This window comes from Trematomus bernacchii, unplaced genomic scaffold (genome assembly GCF_902827165.1).
Source record: "Trematomus bernacchii unplaced genomic scaffold, fTreBer1.1, whole genome shotgun sequence".
Taxonomy (NCBI): Eukaryota; Metazoa; Chordata; class Actinopteri; order Perciformes; family Nototheniidae; genus Trematomus; species Trematomus bernacchii.
The window spans coordinates 743,999-769,584 of record NW_022987662.1 but is presented as its reverse complement, the minus strand read 5'-3'; the positions used below and the strand labels follow the sequence as shown (position 1 = coordinate 769,584).

The 25,586-nt window shown below is 42.8% G+C and overlaps 1 protein-coding gene across 1 annotated transcript in view; it reads left to right on the top strand.

Annotated features, from left to right (window-relative positions):
• The window catches only part of LOC117486878 (exostosin-1), a 308,682-nt gene that overhangs the window by 238,088 nt on the left and 45,008 nt on the right, over positions 1-25,586 (top strand). The window contains exons 4-6 of the mRNA XM_034135461.1: positions 8,579-8,672; positions 15,543-15,650; positions 23,108-23,227. Of these exons, the coding sequence (XP_033991352.1) occupies positions 8,579-8,672; positions 15,543-15,650; positions 23,108-23,227 (322 nt within the window). The remainder of the gene's footprint in view (positions 1-8,578; positions 8,673-15,542; positions 15,651-23,107; positions 23,228-25,586) is intronic.

Genomic DNA, 25,586 nt, shown 5'->3' with positions numbered 1-25,586 from the left:
GCCGGTGGGCGTGTCTGAAACTCGACCAACAACCAACCACATGAATCTCCCGCCCCGGACACAAAAACACGCGGTTTGATTGGCTAGAGCTTGTACTGGCATATGATTTGATTGGCTGACGCTTCCGTCGAAGCTTCAAAAGTTGAAGATTGCTCAACTTTTGAAGCGAGCAAAGCGAAGCGTCGGAACCACAATGCAGTTCGGCAAAGCGAGACATCACCCCATTCAAAGTGAATGGGCAGAAGCGTTGAAGCTTCAACGCACGCCGCCGTGTGGACGGGCCGTCCCTGCCACTCTCTTTGATGGTGGGCTAAATAGTTTGTTGATGCTTTGACAAAGTCTTCCAACAGACTGTTGATAGACGTGGCTCGGATGTTTCGCTTCAGTATGTCTTTTAGCCTTGACGCCCAGTTCTTTTAATTTAGTAATTTATTTAGTAACTTAAGTGGGGGTACTTTCCCCCTTTGTGTCTGAGTTATCATCATGTTTGCTTTAAACAGGGTGCCCACACTTTTTCAGCTTGGGAGCTACTTTTAAAATGACCAAGTCAAAGTGATCTACCTACAGGGCCACCCCTGCCCAAAGTCATGTGGTGAGGCCCTGTGTGTCGCGAGCGGGGGGGGGGGGGGTGCTAGTGGACTGCGAGAAACTGTGGCGCGCTTACACTAAATTGGAAGGCTAGGTTGGTAATCAGCTGCATACGTGGTGAACTGCGTGTTAGAAAATATGAGATTTCAGACTGGCTTACCTGTACGGCAATCAAGTGGCAAATGCCATTTTTCTTTTTCAATGCCATGCGATTTACCCACACTACCTTTGCGATCGACGTATTGGGCACCACTGCTTTAAAGTCTCACTAAGGGACAGCTAAGATTCTTCACTGTACTGAGCTTTGGGACCTTCTCCCCCGCTCTTCTTTGTATTTTAATTGACACAAGCGGCTTCCCTCCATATATCACACATCATGATTAGTGGGTTAGGGTTCCAAAACATGTCTTTATTCATTTCATTTCATTTCAAACCTTTATTTATCCAGGTGTATCCCATTGAGATCATTGATCTCTTTTTCAAGGGAGACCTGCTCAAGGTTCCACATGAAACATAAAAACATAAACAGAACAACAAAAAGGACATCATACAGCATCATTACAGGGATTACAATTTACATAACTATCCACATGAACAGGTACCAACAGCTTCCGATTGGGTAGCATCCAACCGAGCTTTAAAAACATTTAGTGGCACCAGATTGCTCAGTGTCTTGCCTTTATTGGATCAAGGTACGCTGTCTAACTTCTAATGTATGAATGAAATAACCATTCCGGCTATTCACAATTGTCGATAAAGTTTGTTTGGAAGCTCAGTGCTTTGTGTGCAGAATTCTATTTTGTTTTTTCACTTTTTACTGCCCCAAACTTCAATTTAGTGAGCTAGCACTCGCTTTGCCTTTTAATTGTGTTTTCATTCATCCCATTCCCTTTGTTTTTCTTCTGCTGTTGGAATCTCAAAAGACATTTGGATCAAATGTTTAAAAGTGTTGGTGCGTTTAAAGTCCTTGGTGCCTGCTTGTCTTACCAGATACGGTCTTTCTATAAATCTTCTTGGCTTGTTTTACATTAGAACCATTAGTTTGACAGCTCTCTTAACCTCCTCTGCTCATTTGTTTCTCTTTTTCCCAGCTGTTTGAAGGGAAACACTTCCTCCTGTAGGGTTCAAGGTGTTCAATTTATTTCCATTGTCTTGTAAATTGCACAACTGAGCAACATTTTAGCCCCGTTAGCTCTTTTATAAACAAACGTTATTTTTCTTTTCAAGGACATCTGTGTGTGTGTGTGTGTGTGTGTGTGTGTGTGTGTGTGTGTGTGTGTGTGTGTGTGTGTGTGTGTGTGTGTGTGTGTGTGTGTGTGTGTGTGTGTGTGTGTGTGTGTGTGTGTGTGTGTGTGTGTGTGTGTGTGGGGGGGGGGGGGGGGGTGTGTGTGTGTGTGTGTGTGTGTGTGTGTGTGTGTGTGTGTTTGTATGTGTCTCCTTTATTATTAATGGATCCACACAATGCATTTGAGACTTCACACACTGAACAATTACACCAGGAGGGACTACTAGTCTCTGTCTGAGACAAAGCCTTCAGTTTGCGAGTGTGTGTGTGTGTGTGTGTGTGTGTGTGTGTGTGTGTGTGTGTGTGTGTGTGTGTGTGTGTGTGTGTGTGTGTGTGTGTGTGTGTGTGTGTGTGTGTGTGTGTGTGTGTGTGTGTTTGAGGTGCCTCTTTGTAGTAATTACTACTGATGCCATTTTTTTGTTTAAACAGTACACTGCATTTATAATGATAAATGTTGGGAGGCTGGAATCTCCTCAAGAGTCCTGATTACAGACTATTTGTGAGGCTGAATATGTATTTACTGCATGTACAGAGCAAAAAAACATTTATCTGTCAGCAACTTCCATTTCCTGCTAAAGCTGGAAACAATTGTACATTTTTATAACAACAACCTCTCAACGCTTCAGTGTTAAATATTGTCTGACACAAGCACTTCACAAGATTAGTGAGCAACTTGTATTTGTTTACCTCTGTAAAATGCTGACATCACTATGTAACTTGCCCTTCTATTGGCACTTTACTTTGCCTTGAGAACTTTTGTTGAGAATGTTTCTGACTAAAGGACAAAGGTTTGAAATATTTTTCTGACTCATTAAACAACAGACTGTTACAGAGAGCTGTCCGTCATATAGTTACTGTATGTGTGACGGAAATCTCTCCTACTGTATTCATTTGTTGAATTTCTTCGTGTGTGTTTTTTCCTCCAATATAAAAACATATTTTTCACCATTGTAAACCACATCTTGGGTCTACTCTGTAAAGCCTCATATCGATCACTCTCTCCTGAAACTATTAAGGGTCTTCTGAGAGAACCCTTTTGCTTTAAAGTGAGACTCACTGTTTGTTTAGTTTTTCACCTAAACTGTGATTCTCTGTGACACATATTGATTTTTAATTCTTCCTTACTGGGTATCATCCAACTCCGTATATCTCTTGTCAGTCTGTCTCATTGTGTCTAACATGGACACAAACACGAAAAAGAATACTACAAATCATCCCACATCCATAAAGTATCTACACACTGCTCCTATGTAATGGATTTTCCCCAGCAGTTAGCAGATTGTTAGATAATTGTTCCTACAGATTGGTAGTCCTCATGCATACAAATGTAGTTTTGTTTCCCGCTGCAATCAGATACCGATCAGAACAGTTTGAAGTAATCGGGGTCCTGCTGCTACCAACTCAGCTCAGGTCATTGTGAGAGAAAAGTGCAGATGCAAGGCGGATTATGCACAATGACTTATGTAAGTAAAAGAGGTGGACAAACTACACAGAGGTTTAATGAAGCTTGGGTGCTTACAAAGATCTTCAAATCACTGAGGCACCTTTCAGTGTCTGTATGAGCAAACTGGGTTTTAAAGAGGACATGTTCTGCTCATTTTCAGGTTCATATTTGTACTTTGTGTCTCTACTGGGACATGTCTCCTTGCTTTAATGTTCAAAAAGCTCTTTATTTTTCTCATACTGGCTGTGCTGCAGCACCTCTTTTCACCCTCAGTCTGAAACCAGAGCCCAGTCTGCTCTGATTGGTTAACTGGTCGGCTCTGTTGTGAACAACTTCAAAAAGCATTAATAGGGCTCCTTAAACATAGCTTACAAACCTTCTCATTTGACATAAAAAGCATATTTTCTTTGGTCTAAACTGCTATCTGTTCCATCGCCTAACCAAGTATACTTGTTGCCTTAACTATATGTTTGCTAAGTGAGTAAACCTACTTTAAAGGGGACCTATCATGCAAAATGCACTTTCTTACGTCTTTTATACATGAATATGTGTCCCCGGTGTTCCAGGGAACTCACCAAGTGTCAGAAAACACAACCCTCTCTCTTTTCCTCCATACCCAAATCTCTAAAAACGGGGCTGCAACGGATCTGATCCCGACTGATACAGATTTGAACATTTCTCTGACGTCAGGACGGAGGAGCTCCGCCTATATGGCCAACTCTCCACCTATCAGGGGAATGAGAGGTTGCCGTGGCATGGTAACAGCATGGTAACAGCATGGTAACAGCATGGTAACAGCATGGTAACATGACGCTCGTAACTCGGCCCCCTCCTTTGCAGGGGGGCGTGGTCAGCTGCAGCACATGCAAAGACAGGGTGGAGGAGAGCATGGCTAAAATGCATGATCTATTTGGTATTTTGAAAAAGAAAACTTATAAATATACCTTATATAGGTATGGCCCTACAATATATTATTCAAATATAGCATGATAGGTCCTCTTTAAGGTTCATTTTGAAAAGACTGTATGCAATGCAAAGAGTTTGTCTCTGAGTATTTCTTTTTAGGGTCTATTTTGATACCATTATCTGGATCAGAGTGATGGTGGCACCACACCATGCAGAGCAGATTATATGTCCTTGTTCGCTTAATTTCTCCATCTCCTCTTGGGATATCCTGGGTTTCCCTCTCAGAGCAGCTGGTGTGTCCCAGTTTCTCAGGGGATCCACTCCCAGTAAATCAATAAGTGGACTGAGGAGGAGCAGCGACTCGACCTTGTCCTTGATCACTGACCTTTTCAATTCTAAACACAGTATGTGGAGAGTGGGTAGACAGCAATAAAGTGAAGAGCCTACAGAGTAAACTCTATACTGACAGGGTGGAAATTGCTCTGAGCCTTTCTGGTCTGAGATATTTCTGCAGGGCTGTTGATGGGAAAATGCAGTTTGGTCAAGTGGCTTTTAGGACCATGTTAAATGCAATTCTTAGTGTTGTTTTTAATTGGATCTCACTGGACTTCTTGTTCGTGTTATTCAAATACTGCGAATAACATCTCTTTATTTTAGATTAATGTATGTCGTTTTAACTTGAAATTGAAGATAGTAAACAACAGTAATAGAAACAAAAAGATAACACTATCCTCTGCTGCTCCATGCACTATAAGCAATGGTGTGTAAAGCATTTGTTGCCATGTCACGTCTTGACCACAATTGGCAGGAAAGCATGTTTTCCCAGGGGATGTAGAGGCCTGATTCCCTGGAAGAATCCCTGAGAGGAAACACCTACACACAGATGGAAAAGCTCCATGGTGCCAGAGTACCAGGAAACACTGAGCCATGAGGAGGCTGCAGTGACAGATGAAGATGTAGAATACATCAACGCAGAAAAACAAATCAGAAACCCCCGACTAGAGAACCTAGGAAGCTCGTCAACAGTTGGTGAATATAAGAAGGGTCTTATCTAGAGGATTTGTATCCAAAGCTTCTGAAACACTATCCCTAAATCTGGCTGATGCAAACAGCTGCAAACAGCGAAAACCAGTAGCAAGGAGCCGGTTGTGTTGAAATAATCTATATTATATGATCATGTATTATAAGCCATGCTCTTGAGTTTCCTGCTTTAGTTCAGCGGTTCCCAACCTGTGAGCTGCGGCCCCCTAGTGGTCCGCGAAGGCATTGCAAGTGGGCCGCCAAATAATAATTTTTACATTTTGTACCGGCTAAAGACACTAACATGGACATTACTATAACATATAGGAGATGACATTCCCATCTAGGACAAAAACAAAACAAAAACAGAAGAAATAAAGATACAGTCAGTAGGATCACTTCAACATTTCACAAACAAAAATAGGTTGACAACCAAAAACCACCAAAAACACAATAGTAAGCATATTTATTGTTCCTTTAATCCCACTAGAGCTCATTATTTCCCATTTCATGGCGTGTTGAGCCACCCTTTGATTTTTTGTGGCAATCATTTTTTCCAAAAGAAATTGTATTTTGAATCTACTCTTCAAACACCTTAAATTAAGATTACTCCTTGATTGACTTTTAAAAATATGTATTTTAGCCAGAAGAATAGTTGTATTTATTAACTGCGTGCGGTCTTCATCTAAAAGCCCAAATAAAATATTAAAGGGTGTAAATGTCAATTCAATATTTGCCGCCAAATCATTTGCAAAACATCATGATTTGTTTGGAAATGTTTTCATTGTTAAGATTTTTTTTTATTTGAACCTCTTTTCCTTTCTCTTTCTTGATCCTCCTTAGCAACGGTCATTACAGTCCTTGAGAGCGGTCTGTTCTACTGGATTTACAACGTGTCACATGTTCTGAATTGACCAATCAGAACTTTATTTAGCCTCCGTATTGTTTATGGTTGAATGTGGGCCGCGAAATCTAGTTTATCTGAAGAGACCTTTGTACCATGAATGTGCACATGTCTGTTTGCAGATTAAGCATAGGATCTTGTAACATGTGATCGTAAAGGTCCAAAGGTATAGTGCTGTGTAAACTAAAAAGAAGTGTATAAAACCTGTGAGATTCTGTTATTCTTAGACAGACACATATACTCTTGGCGGACTTGACGCAAGTATTCTGGCTCTTATACTGTTATACAACAATATAATAATTCCTTCAGTCAGCAGTGTGTCTGTGTTTTCTATTTTGTTATATTTGGTTATGTCTTGAGTGTCTAAGGTTTCGGATCCACAACAGTTGCACCAGTTCAAATTGGACATGGTTATATGGAAAGTCAGTAAATGGTAACTCTAGATTTGCGAAACCTCTCGTGAGACTAAATTACCGACGACCTATCCTAACCTTAACCATCAGAGGTCAATGCCTTACCTCAATGATCTCGAGAGACTTTTGCATATTGAAGGTTAATCAAGGTAAGACCCCTAAGTGTTAAAGGGGCCCTATTGTGCTTTTTGGGGGTTTCCCCTTTCCCCTTAGTGTGATATTAATATTATTTTTAGGATCAATCTAAAGGACTTTCCTTCTTAGCAAGCATAGCATTTTTCAAGGACGTTATCTTTTTCATCAAAGACATGCTTGTAGAGTACTAGCTCCAGCACACCAAGAGATACACTGCAGATAAATAATGAAACGTGCAAATAGTCCACAGGTAGCTGTTATATAATCAAACACCATTTCATCTTATCAAGATATGTGAAGAGAGAATTTCTCACCTTAAATTCAGGTTTATTAAATATTGATCTGACAGCATGGTGCATTTAGTCCGTCAAGTGAGATCGATGCGAGTGTTTGAAGGCAGACACTAATATTTTACAGCTAGATTTATCCTAGTGGGAGTAAGCAACCCCTCACAGCAGGGTTTCACCAAGAGGTTAGTCTAGACTTTAAGCAACAGATGCAACACGACTGTACTGTAGAGCTTTCCAGGAATCCATCCCAAATCTATTTAAGTATCAAACACAACTCTGTGTAGTTTGCTTCTTCGTGAAAGACGGCAGCTGGATTTACAGCACGAACAATGTATTTTTTTAAAGGAGACAAGTCATGGTCATTTCCAGGTTTTTATATTAGTATTTAGTGTCTCTACTGTGACATTATTTTTCATCTCTTTTCACCCTCTGTCTGAAACCAGAGCCCAGTCTGCTCTGATTGGTTAGCTGGCCGGCTCTGTTGTGATTGGTCAACCGAGAGAGATGTGTGGGAGAGAACTCCTTCTGCAGCGAACTTTGTGATTTTAGCCTTTGCCGACCATTCACATGCACTACAACCTGTATAACACACTACAGGAAAACCCCTAAAAAGCAGCATAGGGCCCCTTTAATGATAATAGATACAGCCCAAGTATCTCCATTGTAAATATAACCTGGCTCCGTGCCATCTCAAACATGCCCTCTCAATGTGAAAGTCCTTTGAATAACCTTTCTGCCGTAGATAGTTTAGATAAAAAGGCTAATGGCTTCATACTGAAAGGTGAGGATTTAATTGAAACAGATTTCTCTACAAAAAAGACTAAAATAAAACATTCACACCCTCCTGATAGAAGGTTTATAAAAACTCTCTGGATTGTTCCACGTTCACCTCAAAATTGGGGTTGAATTTTTCCACTTCCAAGTCACTGCTGTTTGTCCAAAGTCAATGAAGAAAAGGTAGTGTGTGTGTGTGTGTGTGTGTGTGTGTGTGTGTGTGTGTGTGTGTGTGTGTGTGTGTGTGTGTGTGTGTGTGTGTGTGTGTGTGTGTGATCTCTGGGCTTGCCTGAGGATATTTCAGATTGCAGGCTAATCTGTCTGGGGATCAACTGTCCCCACAACCTCACCAACATACACCTGTGTGTGTGTTTGTGTGTGCGTGTGTGTGTCCTGCCTGGAAGGCCTCCCTCTATAATGTGTGTGTATGATAAGTCTTTGTGATGTGACATCTGTCATATCACTTACTGTCACTGCGCTTGTGTGTGGTTGGTCTGTGTGTGTGTGTGTGTGGGGGGGTTGTGATGTGTGTGTGTTAGTGTGTCTGTGTGAAAGAGGAGGCGAGCAAAATAAGATGTCAGGTGTCCAGTTTGTCACCCAAAGACAAGGTCACTCTAACCGCTGCTGAAAGAATCAGCCTGTCACATAAAAACAGGTTATTTAAGAAAAACAAACAAACAAGCAGTCTACAATGAAATCTGTGTTGCACCGCTCCTCTGTTTTAATGATTGAATGACCAAATCCTGTGACCTTGATTTTTTGTGATGCCTGCAACATGTCTTTTTACTGAACTGATTTTTTCTTTGTGTTTTTGTGCAGGTTTGACTACCAGGAGCTGCTCCATAACTCCAGTTTCTGCCTGGTTCCCCGGGGCCGACGGCTCGGATCCTTCCGCTTTCTGGAGGCTCTGCAGGTGTGTGTGTGTGATCTGCTGTGGATTATGTGATTGCATACTGTTTATCTACGCATTTACATCAATGTGTGTGTGTGTGCATGGTGTGAGGATACTACAGCCCAATAAGGGAAAGTGGAAGGTTCAGTATTTATTTGGTAAACTGTGTTATTTGATGGGTTGAACGAACAGGTAACAAGACAAAAGTATTTACCAGTTATGACGATTCAATGCTGTTTCAAAATGCATATGACCATTAAGCACTTCATCTGTAGCGATGGTGTCGAGTAAGTAAAGACCCAGGAAGATTTTCCTACACAAAGCACATTTATACTACCTTTCTTTTCAGAGATATTTTTTTATATTACTTAACAGTAGAGTGTAAACTAAAGCTTTCATGTATGGTAATTATTTTTTATCGCAAATCAACAAAAACAGTTAGTCATCATTACAGATATCCCAAACTGAGACATTTTTCAATACCTACCAAATGAAGTTTATTCATTTTTTAAATGTATGTTATTTCTTATCTCCTAATGTAACATTCTTAATAGTGTTAGGATGGCGTGGAAGGGTAGGACCCAAATGCAGACTATCAAAAAGGTAACAGGTCTCGTAACAAAAAGCGAGCTTTATTTTAAAAGCTGATCAAAACAAGGCATGAAACAAATGGGTTGTACAAAAAACTGACCGTGACCCACATGGAGGGAGACAGGAGAGACAACCGTGACTGACATGGAGGACAGGAAAAACCAACAATGAACCGACATGGGAACACAGGAAGAGACAAGACTAAATACAGGGAGGGGTAATCACAAGACAAGACACAGCTGGGGTAAGAGAGGCAGAAACACAAGGGCAACAGGTGAACACAATCAGACAATCAGACACACCAGGGGAACTAATGACAGGAAGGCAAACACAGGAAGAAGGAACAGAGAAGACACAAGGAGGAAAACATTTCAAAACAAAAGGTGGAAAATGAAAACATAAATACAAAACCGTAACAGAACCCCCCCCTCAAGGGACGGATTCCAGACGTCCCAAGAAAACCCCCAAAAGTCCAAAAAATTCCAGCAGGGTGGGTGGAGGGGGTCTGGAGGACGGGTTTGGGCTGACAGCCCAGGGGCACAGCGGAGGACCCGGAAGGGGTCTCGGGCGGACGGCCCGGGGGCAAGGCAGAGATCAAGGAGGGGGTCTCGGGCGGACGGCCCGGGGGCAAGGCAGAGTTCAAAAAAGGGCGAAGACCACAGCGGGCGAACTCAGGGGGCCGGGCATGAGAGCAAAGGCAGCGGCTGAAAGCGTCAGGAGGCCGGGCTCGAGGGCGAACAAGAAGGCGGCGACGAGACAGCTCCGGAGGACGGGCAGGAAGGCGCCGACGGGACAACTCCGGAGGACGGGCAGGAAGGCGCCGACGGGACAGCTCCGGAGGACGGGCAGGAAGGCGCCGACGGGACAGCTCCGGAGGACGGGCAGGAAGGCGCCGACGGGACAGCTCCGGAGGACGGGCAGGAAGGCGCCGACGGGACAGCTCCGGAGGCCGGGCAGGAAGGCGCCGACGGGACAGCTCCGGAGGCCGGGCAGGAAGGCGCCGACGGGACAGCTCCGGAGAACGAGCAGGAACCAGTATCGGCCGGACAGGAACCGGAGCCGACGGGACAGGCGTAGACAGGGTCCTGAACATGACATGGGCTGGTGTCGACTGGACCCCAACGGAACAGGACACAGAGTTGGCAGGACCCCCGGTGGAACAGGTGTCGGCGGGACCTCCAACAGGACAGGACACAGAGTTGGCAGGACAGGTGTCGGCGGGACCCCCAACAGGACAGGACATGGATTTGGCAGGACCCCTGGCAGGACAGGTGTCGGCGGGACCCCCAACAGGACAGGACATGGAGTTGGCAAGACCCCCGGCAGGAGAGTAGTCGGCGGGACCTCCAACATCACAGGACATAGGGTTGGCAGGACCCCCAACATCACAGGACATAGGGTTGGCAGGACCCCCGGCAGGAGAGTAGTCGGCGGGACCTCCAACATCACAGGACATAGGGTTGGCAGGACCCCCAACATCACAGGACATAGGGTTGGCAGGACCCCCGGCAGGAGAGTAGTCGGCGGGACCTCCAACATCACAGGACATAGGGTTGGCAGGACCCCCGGCAGGAGAGTAGTCGGCGGGACCTCCAACATCACAGGACATAGGGTTGGCAGGACCCCCGGCAGGAGAGTAGTCGGCGGGACCTCCAAAATCACAGGACATAGGGTTGGCAGGACCCCCGGCAGAAGAGTAGTCGGCGGGACCCCCAACGGGACAGGACATAGGATTGGCAAGACCCCCGGCAGAAGAGTAGTCGGCGGGACCTCCAACGGCACAGGACATAGGGTTGGCAGGACCCCCGGCAGAAGAGTAGTCGGCGGGACCTCCAACGGCACAGGACATAGGGTTGGCAGGACCCCCGGCAGAAGAGTAGTCGGCGGGACCTCCAACGGCACAGGACATAGGGTTGGCAGGACCCCCGGCAGAAGAGTAGTCGGCGGGACCCCCAATGGGACAGGACATGGAGTTGGCAAGACCCCCGGCAGGAGAGTAGTCGGCGGGACCTCCAACAGCACAGGACATAGGGTTGGCAGGACCCCCGGCAGAAGAGTAGTCGGCGGGACCTCCAACATCACAGGACATGGGGTAGGCGTCGGCCATAGAGCCAACAGGACACGGGGTGCTGGAGTCGGCCGGACCACCGACAGAACACGAGGGGCTGGAGTGGGCCGAAACACTGACAAAACACGGGGGGCCGGAGTCGGCCGGACCACCGACAAAACACGGGGGGCCGGAGTCGGCCGGACCACCGACAGGACACGAGGTGCTGGAGTCGGCCGGACCACCGACAGGACACGAGGTGCTGGAGTCGGCCGGACCACCGACAGGACACGAGGTGCTGGAGTCGGCCGGACCACCGACAGGACACGAGGTGCTGGAGTCGGCCGGACCACCGACAGGACACGGGGGGCTGGCGTCGGCCGGGGAGCCAGTACTGGAGCCGAAACTGAAGTCGGGACCATGGCTGCTGGGACCGGAACAGGGGCCGGAACCATGGCTGCTGGGGCCGGAACCATGGCCGCTGGGGCCGGAACTGGGGCCGGAACCGGGGCCGGAACCATGGCTGCTGGGGCCAGAACTGGGGCTGGAACCATGGCTGTACGGGCCGGTTCTGGAGCCGGAACCATGGCTGTGTGGGCCGGTACTAGAGCAGGCACCATGGCTGCTGGGCACGGAACCGGAACACGGAACCATGGCTGTGTGGGATGGTACTGGAGCACGGTACCATGACTGTGTGGACCGGCACTGGAACACGGAAACATGACTGTAAGGTCCGGTTCTGGAGCAGTGACTATGGCTGCTGGGCACGGAACAGAAGCCTGGACCCTGGCTGTGTGAGCCAGGTAATGGAGCACGGAAGCATGGCTGTGTGGGCCGGTACTGGTTCACGGATCCATGGCTGTGTGGGCCGGTACTGGACCACGAGCCGGCCTCCCGACCTTGCGTTTCTCCGAGGCCCCCTGGAGGCTCCGTGGACCTCCAAACGCCAGGCGGGATCCCAAAAAAGGGCCAGAGAATGGAGCTGGAACCACTGGAGCACGGGCTGGAATCTTGGTCTTGCGTCTCCTAGAGATTCTTTGGAGGATCTGTGGGCCTCCCCAGGCCTGGTCATACCCCAGGAAAGGGTTAGAGGCTTCGGACAAGTCCTCAGGACTACTTGTGAAAAGTTGTAGCCACTCAGGCAACATGCTCCTAAGCCAGGGCTGGCGAGCAACCTCCTGACGTGCCTCCTTCAACGCAGCCTCTCTACCACGTCTAGAAGAGGCGCCATTCCAGGTATAAAAAATGTACTCCAGAGAGTACCCAAGACATTCTGCCTGTAGAGCAAAGCGATCCGAGTCTGCTGAGTCCAAAGCTGGTCGGTTCATTCTGTTAGGATGGCGTGGAAGGGTAGGACCCAAATGCAGACTATCAAAAAGGTAACAGGTCTCGTAACAAAAAGCGAGCTTTATTTTAAAAGCTGATCAAAACAAGGCATGAAACAAATGGGTTGTACAAAAAACTGACCGTGACCCACATGGAGGGAGACAGGAGAGACAACCGTGACTGACATGGAGGAAGACAGGAAAAACCAACAATGAACCGACATGGGAACACAGGAAGAGACAAGACTAAATACAGGGAGGGGTAATCACAAGACAAGACACAGCTGGGGTAAGAGAGGCAGAAACACAAGGGCAACAGGTGAACACAATCAGACAATCAGACACACCAGGGGAACTAATGACAGGAAGGCAAACACAGGAAGAAGGAACAGAGAAGACACAAGGAGGAAAACATTTCAAAACAAAAGGTGGAAAATGAAAACATAAATACAAAACCGTAACAAATAGTACTTCATTGCAAAGTGTCCACACTGGCCGTTGTATACTCGACATTGAGAAACGGCCACTGTCAGCAGGTTGTTCTTATTCTGGTGGAGAAATGATCTTAAACCGAATCAAGTCTTTCTATTTCAGGTCTCAAAACAGTCACATTTTGAGATACTGAATTGGAACAATTTTTTTAAATGTGTGTGTAGTTTAACAATACAAACTCCTCCTTAGTTCATTAAATACTTCTTTCACATTGCTGGTAACATAACATGGTGCTTTACAAAAGTTAATCAACATGTAGCCCTCAGGATTTCTTGGCTAACAGCCTGTGGAGCTGCAGCTGAGCACTTCAACAAATCAAGTTCCTTGTCTTCCTCGTAGCAACAGCTGATCTTATTACTATTGACAACCTGTCATTTCCCTGCCACAGAAAAAGCCTGTTTCTGTAGATACACCAGCGAGAAAAACAGAACCACCCTCAGACCTCAGACGTGTTCATCTTACATTAGCAACTTGTTTCCATCTGTCTCTGTGTTGTGTTGACATTAAGTATCTGACTCTGTCTTGTATTGTTTAAATTCTTCTTGTTTGTCCTCACTTTGCATGCGTGTGTGCGTCCTCTGTCGTCACAACGCAGAATCAGCTGCTGTCTATAGAGAAATGATGGGTTAGGCCACCAATTGGCAAAATACAATCTTGATATTTGTATTTGATGTGTGCATGCATGTCTTTTTCCTGGAGAATGAGTGCCTTGAAGTCAGTAACACATAGGCTTTTATAGAGGACCTTTTATGCTTTCTGCTTTAATAAACATCAAAAGGCACATTTTCACCTGAAGTATGGGCAGGTTATACATTCAAATAAATAAACCAAGTTCATCAACCCCCTTTAAAGTCTGTAATTGGCACTTTTGGCACCATATTGGGCCCTATTTTATGTTAAAGAAATGTGCAGGTAGAGGAGGATTGTTGTTGTGACATTACAAAGGAATAGGAAGAATGATTGGAAGGAAAAAAGTCAATTACTTTCAATTCATGTTATAGTCATGCTGATTATTTAAGGGCTTTTTCACTCAACTCAATCGAGAGGTGGAAATCCAAAAGAGGAAAAAGAGTTCCTTTGTGCGAAGGTAAAACGAATCCTCAACATTCAGAGGACAGAAAAACAAAGAGACATGTAAGACGACGGCGGTGGTTAAAAGACAAGAAAATAAAAAGTGATTTCACAAAGCCAGACTAATGAAAGCCAGGAGAACGAGCAGGTCACTGATCATGCAGCCGCATTTTGTGAATCTCCTTTCATCTCTCAGCTTCACTTGATTGAGATGCAGCCCAACTTGAACATTAAATGAAAAGACCTATATTTAATTTTTACCCCAACTCCCAAAAGAATACATGGACAAATCATCAGTCATTATAGTGAAGCCATGACCCATGTGACGTGTGACTATAATCACTCCATCAGTCCTCTTTTACAAAAAATATAATTAGCATTTTTGAGTAGTTTAAAGAGGCCCTTTTGTACTTTTACGGGTTTTCCCTTTCCTGCAGTGTGTTATATAAGTTTTGGTGCATGTAAATGGTCTCCAAAGGCTAAAATCCCAAAGAAGTACTGTATGATGTATTTATTTGATAATACTACAAAAAGTATCTGTGGATATATACTGTATGATGAAACTATATATGATTAGTCACCACATCCAATGATGAGTTATAGTTTTTGATCATTCGCAATCTTTTGTTAATTCTAATTTACATTGATTTCATATTATTAAAAATGAGAATATATCAAAAGTTGCACCACAGGTTTATGGATTTAAGTCAAACCTAGTAAACAGATACTTTCCAATGTATTAATAACACATTAACAAAGCCAATGACGGACACTTTCCAAAGCCTCATCATTAAGTCACTTCACAGAAACACAGAGAGCTCCTGTGGGGAGATTCAAAGAGCCCCTGCTGAATTAAAGCCCACTAATGAATCCTCTAAATATTGATGCACGCAGTGAAAATAAATAAAATACACTTTTTTTTTGTCCTTAATCTTTTTGGCAACTCTGTTTGTTTCTGCAAAACTCCCTTGGAAGGTGTTGAAAGAGCGTCTTCAGAGAGGAGCTACCTAAGAGGATCAGGAATATTTCCTCCCAGTGCTCATGTGTCTCTGGGATTTTTCTCCTTCTCTTTCAAGTTGTGAAAACTTGTCAACAGTGAATATATTATTTTGTATTTGATGCTAAAACAGTCCTCTGACGGGGAAAACTTGAGACATGATTCATTGCCAACTTGCAATAACATCCAAAGCTTAAGTAGACTAACAAAATCCTACTAGAAGGACACAGAAAGTTCATCAAACCATTCATATAATTCTTTATTAAAGTGAAAGTGTGTAAAGATATTTTCACCACTGTGTTTTATTCAACTCTAGTTCCCCGACATTTTAGAGGATTTATATTTGTCTCCTCCTTCTCTTTTAACAGGCGGCGTGTATCCCGGTGATCCTGAGTAACGGCTGGGAGCTTCCCTTCTCTGAAGTCATCGACTGGAGGAAAGCCGCCATCATTGGAGATGAGAGGCTTCTGCTACAGGTAACACCGGGGCGGAGGATAGGATGGGTGGGATTTACAGCAAGAAAACAGGAGAGATATACAAAGAAGGGACAAGCAGGGATGTACAGGAATGCATGATTTATTATTACTATATACAATATTGCACGTGTGCAAATGTGGATGGACACAGAGGGAACAGCACACATGTGGCAAAAATATACTATCATTACATTTAAGAATATATAGTACTATACTATTATTTCTATAAGGGCGACGCCTATAGAGAGGCGAAGTCCCTCCCTTTCCGGGGGACCTCCATGGGACCTTATTTCGGAAAAATTATGTATTGAAGTCAATGGGGAGAGAAAACGTATCTCTCGATCCCGTTTGAATTGTGCCACGAATTACACATATGATGTTTGTCAATCTTAAAAAATAATTTCCATGTCAAAAAAGTCACAATTTGTCGTAAAACTGTTGAAATATAAGACTATGAAAAATACGCAACTAGAAACTCTACAAATCCCAGAATCCCGGTCCCGCATGCTGGCTCTTACGGAACCTACTAACTCCCCTTGTGTGTATGTACAGCTCTCAACATGCCCAGACTTGGAGTGATTTTCACCTCTTTTAATACTTTCCGCCTCATTCTGAAAGAAAGAAGTGAAATGTGCCAACGTGACGGCCGTCTTGGTGTGTGGTGCGAGACGGGAGATGTAGTTCATTGAGCGGTTTCACACCAAAAAAAATTTTACTTCACAGTTTTACGACACATTTTTATTATTTTGACTTGTAAAATTATCTTTTAAATTGACAAACATCATATGTGTAATTCGTGGCACAATTCAAACGGGATCGAAAGATAATCTTTCTCTCTCCATTGACTTCAATACATACTTTTTCCGAAATAAGGCGGAGGTCCCCCGGAAAAGGAGGGACTTCGCCTCTCTATTGTGCAAATGGCCTTGTCTGTATATAGATATTATTCAATGATTAGAACTCTTTCAACAAGAAACAATAAAAATGCCACTTCACAGCGGACAGGAAATGGTTTGCGTTACTTTAAGAAGCAAATCAGAGCGAGGTTTCATTTCATGACATTAATAAAACTTCTGCCTCAAATGAAGACTCTTTTTTTCTTGATAGTAAACATATGGTTTGTAAAGTCAGTAAAGTCTGCCACTTCGCAGGGAAGGTACATCAGGAAAATGTCAGGCTGCTCTCAGACTTGATATACTCACCCAAATAATAATAAGTTGTACACATAATTGTGAGGGCAGATAGTATAAGCAACAAAGTCTGTGTCAGGAGAAGGTTTTGGTGGATGGGTTGGTCCAAAAACCAAAGACACCGCTACCGCTGAATTGTTTACTTCACTTAAGTACGTTTTGTTGCATGAACAGTTTCTGAAGTGCATGAGCTTGCACGGATTTATGTAGTTGCCGGACATATGTAGGAGAACGCATGAAAAATGACAAAATACCTTTTCATAAAATAGAATATGAGAATACATTGAAAAGGCATCATTGTGTTTAATGGAACTTAGTTATTGTAATTACTTATGAACAAATTCAATCGTATGTTGACAAGTGAGGATAACATGTGGCCTTTCTGGAGGGGCTAATCCAGTGTCTTGGTGTTGAAATGCCAACATCTTCCCCTAATATAACATCATCCGCCCAGCAGGGATCACAAGCATCCAGCTGGGATTCAAACACAGAAGCACAACGCATAGATCAGAAATCACTCTTAAATCCATAGTAACAAACGTGTGTTGCAAATCTTTAAAGAAATGGCTATTCATTTATTAAAAAGGTTCATGTTTTTATTCAGAAAAATTGAATTACTGAGAGTTTACCATCGTCAACATGAGGAGATGTTTTGTGGGTGGCAAATGTTCCTTTCAGCGCAGAGTGTATAATTAACTTTTAACATCCATCAGCCCATAACTGACGTGTTGACGTGTGTTTCAGGAAGGGATGGAAATCGAATTGCATTCACGTGCCTTTTAATGGATTTGATTTTATTCTGACATGACAGCTGTGATATTCACAGTCACTCGCACCTCCGCCAGGGACTATTTTTATCGAAGACACATTATTCCACAATGTGATCTCCTTCTGTTCCCTTTAATTAAGGCAGTGTGCAGAACTCGTGATATTTACATTCTGTAATTACTCTCTATATTTCCACATGCCACCTGTGTGACCTATGCAGCCACCTGCACAGGGAGTGGGAGTATGTGTGTGTGTGTGTGTGTGTGTGTGTGTGTGTGTGTGTGTGTGTGTGTGTGTGTGTGTGTGTGTGTGTGTGTGTGTGTGTGTGTGTGTGTGTGTGTGTGTGTGTGTGTGTGTGTGTGTGTGTGTGTGTGTGTGTGTGTGTGTGTGTGTGTGTGTGTGTGTGTCACGCTAACATCGCTCCATCAGCACCATGATAGTGTTTCTCTGTGAATCACACTAACAGACAGGCTTCTATTGAAAGTACAAACTTGGCTTTTAGACCAATCTTGAGGTTTTAGTTTTTCTCTTAATATTACACAAACGTCTATCTAAAAGCTGGCTGATTGAAAATAGGCTTCACTATTACAGAGTTTGAACAAAACAAGCATTTTCACTTTAAGTTGCTTTATATTGCAGATGTATGAGCAACTATTAAAGGTTTAGAGCCAATAATAAAATACCTGGTTTCTTACATGCTTGGCGTCTAAGAATCCAAATGTGTAATTGATGTGGGGACCAACAAAACAATTAAAAAGATTTAACTTTTTACACCAAAATCGTAAATGATTCTTTATGTTTTTATGTGTTGTATTTCACACATGAATTAATTTGCCTGTGTTGATTTATTAGACATGAAAACGGGGGTTACCTTGTAATGCGTGTGCTTATTTATAAGCTTTGATAAACACTAGCCGTAGAGACCAAAAAATGAAATCTTTCGGACTTCATCGACACCTTTAAAGGAGAGGTGTCATGGCCATTTCCACTGATCATAATTCCATTGTTGAGGTCTACTAAAATAGATTTATCCTGTGCATTTTTCCAAACTCACATTGGTTTCTCATCCAGCATCTCTGTAAACTACGTGTATTCACTGAATTTCACTCTCTGCCTTTAACGGCTCGTTGTAGCTCCCAAAGCTCCAGCCCCCACCCTCCCTGTGAGCACAGTGTGCTCTGATTGGTCGGGATGTTGTGAATCGCGCTGAGCTCCGTGGAGGTGTTGTTTCCTTGTTTAGGATACATAGCGAAACACAGCCAAACTCATCCTGAGCACACACAAAGTCACAGTCGAAGTAAAAACAATAAGTGTGGCTTGATATTGAGTAAGAAAAAGGTTGATAAACGCTGTGAGAATGGGTCTGCAGAGAGAATTTCGCCGCCATCCCAACTGTCTGTTATCAGCCTGCAGCCAGGGAGGAGAAATCAGCTGAGCTGCCTGCTCCCTGCACACAGATGTGTGTGTGAGGAAGTCCGTGGATTGGTCAATTTGGACCAATCAGCGGGGGCTTAACGTAACGGCTCCGCGGACGTAACGTAACGGCTCCACGGATTGGTCCATTTCGTTCCGGGTACGGGTTGACATCATGCCGTACCCGGAAGAATCAAATGGGCAATGACGTATCTCCAACGAGGCGTTTTGGGGAGGTCTTTTCTGTGTTAGAGTTTTACTCGCTACAGGGTGTACTTTGAGGGTTGTGACTCTGCACACCATTTACATGCATAAAAACCTTCATAACACACAAGGGGACGGGTAATAACCGGAAAAGCATGACACCTCTCCTTTAAGGAACTTTATTTATCCTTCAAGCTCAGCATGTTGGCTTTATTGCTCAGTTCAACTAACAAAAGCAATTATAAGCATTACAATATTTGGTGCACACATTTGGGGCATGATGACATCATTTGTGCGGTGTTAAATGAAACAAACATGATTCCTGTTGGTAAAGGGATTCTGGATGCTTGCCCTAGTGTCTTACTTTATTTTTCTGAATTAGACACACACACACACACACACACACACACACACACACACACACACTTACACTCACTGTGCAGCACAACACCTGCTGAGAGAGTTGAATCTCATTACTTTCAATTACATCACCGAGGAGTGCAATACTTGGCTGTTTAATATGTAGAGTTTCTGATCCCCCTGTGGAGAGGAGATATCATGCACTGCACACTCAGACACACACACACACACACACACACACACACACACACACACACACACACACACACACACACACACACACATACACAATGCCCCTGCTGAGAAACATAAACACTATTAAAGTCAATGGAGGGAAGAGAATTGAGCTGATTTGATTGCTGTTGTTTATATTCCACCTCAGAGAGCGGAACAATTAAATCTCGCTCTGCTGTCGTCGGTTCCCACGTCAACATCAGAGCATCCTCCGTTAGAGACTGGGACGCTTTATTCTAACCCTATTTTCTATCAGAGTTTACACACTTCACTAGGAAATTACAGTGGTCCCGCTTATCCTTAAAAGGAGGCATTAAGGTAATTAATATAAATTAGAACCTTCAATTTCAAATGTCTTGAAATGAAGAAATACTTCAATTATTTTTAAAACAATGTGACATGGGATCACTTTATGAATTTGTCTGGTATTTAATTTAGTACATGTAAATGCTTCTCACACTACTGTCCAACAGATCTGGATAGCTTACAAATTGCTAATTAAATGGTATTGATTTACATTTCAAGTGGCATTTCTTCAAAAAACTCTCAACAATGATTTAATCTTCCTTGCCCTTAAGTCAAAGGAACCAGAGTACATTGTAAAAATCACTATTAAACACTGATCAGTTGACCAATCACAACAGAGCCAATAATGATGCCAATAATATCAGATGCTTCATGCAACAAAACATACTAAAGTGATATACATAAATCTGAAAATGTACTTCTGTTTCAAAGAGGACACTAATGGCGCATTTCCACTACAGCGCGGTTTAAGCGTGCCGTGCCCGGCCCGTTTTTGGTTGCGTTTCCACTAGGCGTAGTTCCGGGTAGCGGGTACTTTTTCACAGTTTTTCTGGCTCTCCAAAATCGAGGTTCTTTCCGGGCCAACAACCGGGCTGAGTATGCTAAACTAGTGAGAGAATCACTGGCAACTACAACAAAATGAACATATTTGACCGTGATTTAATTGTAATACACGTTTCAAAATGATGCCGAAGTAACAACATACTGATACCGGTTAGTAAAAACTATGAATTAATGCTGTGACAAGTCTGCAGACAGACGGCAGGCGAAACACCTTTTAAAATGCGTGTTTTCTAAATGGAGATCGGCTAAGCTAACGCAGTATATGCTCCGACCGTCCACACGCACAACAACGGCCTACAGACATAAATAAAGCAGCGACTGTATTCGCCATGACACAGACAGTCTGTGGTTTGTACTTGTTTAACTTTTGTCTAGTTTCTGAACAGATGTGAGGAGCTGTGAGCTCTGAGTGCTAACAGCTAACGGCTGATGTTGGTTTTGTGTTTCGCATTGAAGATGACGTCACAGCTCCGCCTACACTGCGTTACTACAGTTACTACCCCAGCTACTAAACTGTAATGGAAACGCAGCATAAAGTGAGCCTGGCCTACCAAGGCCTAACGAGGCCTAGCCATACCGTACTAAGCCGAGCGAGGCCCTGCAGTGGAAAAGCGCCATTAGGAGCGGTGTCCTTTGTTTTTCCACCAAAACCTTCTCCTGTCACTGTCTCTCTTTATACCGTCTACATATACGATTATGTTGGTTATATACTAAGTATGTGAAGTCTGAGAGCAGCCTGACATTTTCCTGATGTAGTTTCCTTGCGTAGCGAGAACATTTGCATAATAGCGCCGCTTTAAGAAACCTAAAGAAATATCCTTGCCAAATGTGCGCTTTCACCTGTCTCATAGTGCCAAAGACAGAAGAGAAAACAATTTAAATCAGACTGAGAAAAAATGAATCACCAGAAATCATAACTCTCCCAACCCTCTCAGGGCTTCCGTACTTTTCCACTGACTTTGTTGGCAATAAAACTTAAGAGCTTCCAGGATGGTGGCCAGATCACCAGAAGGGTCCTGAGCCCCACCTCCTCCTCCTCCTCCTCCTCCTGAGAGCTGATCAGGAACATCGTTTTCATCATTCCCTCTTCAGCCTCATTGTGAAGCAGCAGCTAAGGTCCTGTCTGACCTCATCAAGTAGCTACTTTGTTTTTCTCCAAACTGAGCATTACGAGAGCGCCGAGAGCACCCTGCAGGATGTTTAGCAGGATCCTCTCTCCCTCTCCTCTCCTGATTTCCTCCCCTCACTGCCTCTCCCCGAGGTGTTTCTGCTGCGAGGCACAACAGCTGCTCCTGTCCTCCATGACAATCAGATCTGGGACCTGCAGTTTTCCACCAGGAGCCGGTCGTTCAGGATCCTATGCAGAGCTTGTTGCTGTCGCAGAACTTCCTTTGAAGCTGTTCGAGGCACAAAAACACATCTGGACAATTTATTTTATCATTTGATATTTATCCAAAGAAAACTAAAAAATGCACAATCGTCTTTTTATTTAGTGTTATAGGAGTTACAAGACAAGTGCATACAAGTACAGTGTCGCAGATACACAGAAGACAGTAAGGTGGAAATAGTACCAGGACCTTAAAGACCTTAAAGGAGTAGAAAAATGCACAATCATTAAGACCTTTCTGGTATTACCATGTGATGTACGGCAAGTTTCAAGGGGTTTGTGGAAAGATTGTACTCAGCTATCTTGGAATATTATATTATCAGTCAAATATATATACTGTATTGCACATATATGAGTTTAGGAAGAAATTAACTTCATTTATTATCACAATGACCACCAAACTAGCTACTACAGTACAACAAGACGACTGCACAGGAGTAACACTTTGATTCTTGAGGAAATATATCCAGATTATGTCCCAACATGTGGTGTTAGTATAAATGTGAACTTAACAAAACCCACTGAAAAAATTATCTAAACGTCAACAATTCCTGGATCACATATTGTACAAATATACACTTTTATACAATTAACGGTAGGCAATACCATCCGACTAAAAGACAGGTTTTAAAGAACCCATTTGGAACACGTTGGGGTCTATCTAATAGGGCAGTGTATGTCACAAAAAAACATTGTCCTGCTCGAAGCATTTATTGATTTGAAACTGTTTTTAAATGGCTCTTTCTAGTCGACACTTAATACTTCCTAACAGAAGGTGTGAGCAGAGTTTGGAGATGGACGGCAGGTGGTTTGTTTGCAATCTGTCCTGGGGATAAGCTTGTTGACAGGCTGAGTAAGATGTGCTGCTGAAAGGGAAAAAAGAATTTCCTCTAATCTTTTCTGCACGTCCACAAAATTACTTATGCTTCCTCTGCCTTTTTTTTCCCTCTCACTCAACATTGTTTAAAATCTAACTCAATCCATCTCACTGTCTTTTCTGTCCTCTGGCTTTTCCTCCCCTCTTCCTCCAGGTTCCCTCCATTACTCGCTCCGTGGGCCGTGACAGGATCTTGGCTCTCCGCCAGCAGACTCAGTTCCTGTGGGACGCCTACTTTTCTTCTGTAACCAAAATCGTCTTAACTACTCTGGAGGTAAGCTCGGGGGGAAATGGTCTTAATGTATGTAATGTATATATGTTTCATCTTCACGTCAAATGCATATTTTCTACTTTTTAATTTCTATTTTGATATGTTTCAAATTTTTGAAATGTTTATTTCTACTCTTTTAATTTCTAATGATGTGCAATGCCTTGTTTTTTATGCTGCTGCAACGCAAACATTTCCCAATTTGGGATCAATAAAGTACATCTTATCTAATAGGAACCAAAAATACATTTACGTTGAAGTTGCACTCAATTGCATTTTGATAAAGTGCCATTTTGAATAAAACTTTTTTTTACAGGATTCCCTTCAACACATTAACTTCAATGAAAACATTTCTCTACTAAAATATTTTTTTATGGTGATTAATTGTCTCTTTGTTGTAATTTTCTGTCTCTTTGCAGCTGTTTTCCATCTAATTGTTGGACTCTTTAAAGTAAAGACACTACATACTGATATACACCTGAACATCAGCAGGAGAGGACTCTTTAAAGTAGAGACACTACATACTGATATACACCTGAACATCAGCAGGAGAGGACTCTTTAAAGTAGAGACACTACATACTGATATACACCTGAACATCAGCAGGAGAGGACTCTTTAAAGTAGAGACACTACATACTGATATACACCTGAACATCAGCAGGAGAGGACTCTTTAAAGTAGAGACACTACATACCGATATACACCTGAACATCAGCAGGAGAGGACTCTTTAAAGTAGAGACACTACATACTGATATACACCTGAACATCAGCAGGAGAGGACTCTTTAAAGTAGAGACACTACTGATATACACCTGAACATCAGCAGGAGAGGACTCTTTAAAGTAGAGACACTACTGATATACACCTGAACATCAGCAGGAGAGGACTCTTTAAAGTAGAGACATTACATACTGATATACAGTACACCCTGAACATCAGCAGGAGAGGACTCTTTAAAGTAGAGACACTACATACTGATATACACCTGAACATCAGCAGGAGAGAGCTCTTTAAAGTAGAGACACTACATACTGATATACACCTGAACATCAGCTGGAGAGGACTCTTTAAAGTAGAGACATTACATACTGATATACACCTGAACATCAGCAGGAGAGGACTCTTTAAAGTAGAGACACTACATACTGATATACACCTGAACATCAGCAGGAGAGGACTCTTTAAAGTAGAGACACTACATACTGATATACACCTGAACATCAGCTGGAGAGGACTCTTTAAAGTAGAGACATTACATACTGATATACAGTACACCCTGAACATCAGCAGGAGAGAGCTCTTTAAAGTAGAGGGACTACGTACACCTGAACATCAGCAGGAGAGGACTCTTTAAAGTAGAGACACTACATACTGATATACAGTACACCTGAACATCAGCAGGAGAGGACTCTTTAAAGTAGAGACACTACATACTGAAATACACCTAAACATCAGCAGGAGAGGACTCTTTAAAGTAGAGACACTACATACTGATATACACCTGAACATCAGCAGGAGAGGACTCTTTAAAGTAGAGACACTACATACTGATATACTGTACATCTGGACATCAGCAGAAATGTAAAAAAAAATCTACTTTTGCTGGTGCTGTTGCATTTAAAATCAAATAGTTGACTAAAACAAACTTGAAAGAAATCAAATACATAGTGTTGTTTTTTCATTTGTTTATATTTATTATGATAATTGTTGAATGTAAACAAGGTAATAAAGTAAGTACTGAAGTAGCTTTAAGTCAGTGTATTGATCAGGGCAGAGCCAGGTGAGCTAAAGTCACTCAATACAAAGGTAACTAGACAAAAACAGGAGGAACAAACGAGAAAGAATTCTAGTGTTATTTTGAATTTGAATGTCTTTGTATTGATTGTTATTATTAGTTGAATTCTCAGACTAAATCTCTGGTGACTTGAAATTAAAAGCAAGAAGCTAAACTTAGACAGGAGAAACAAACGTGAAATAAATCAAACGTGTCAGTATTGTTATTATTTTTTTATTGATTGACAAGACTTTAACTTAACAAGAAAACAATGGACTAAACATAAATATAGAAATGTACTATTAAGTAAATATGAAAAATATAAGATACATATAAAAATTGACTATTAACTAAACATGATAAATATAACATAAATATAAAAATGAACTATTAAGTAAATATGAAAAATATAACTTAAATATGAAAATGAACACTATAAACCAAACATGACGATATAACATAAACCTGATAACTTGTAATGACTAAATGTTCCTCTTATTTAGGGGTGCTAGAAGCAAAGGAATAGTTTATTTATTTTAAAATTAAGGTTGTTTTTTTGCCCCTAGTGGCTAAAACTGCACATCACT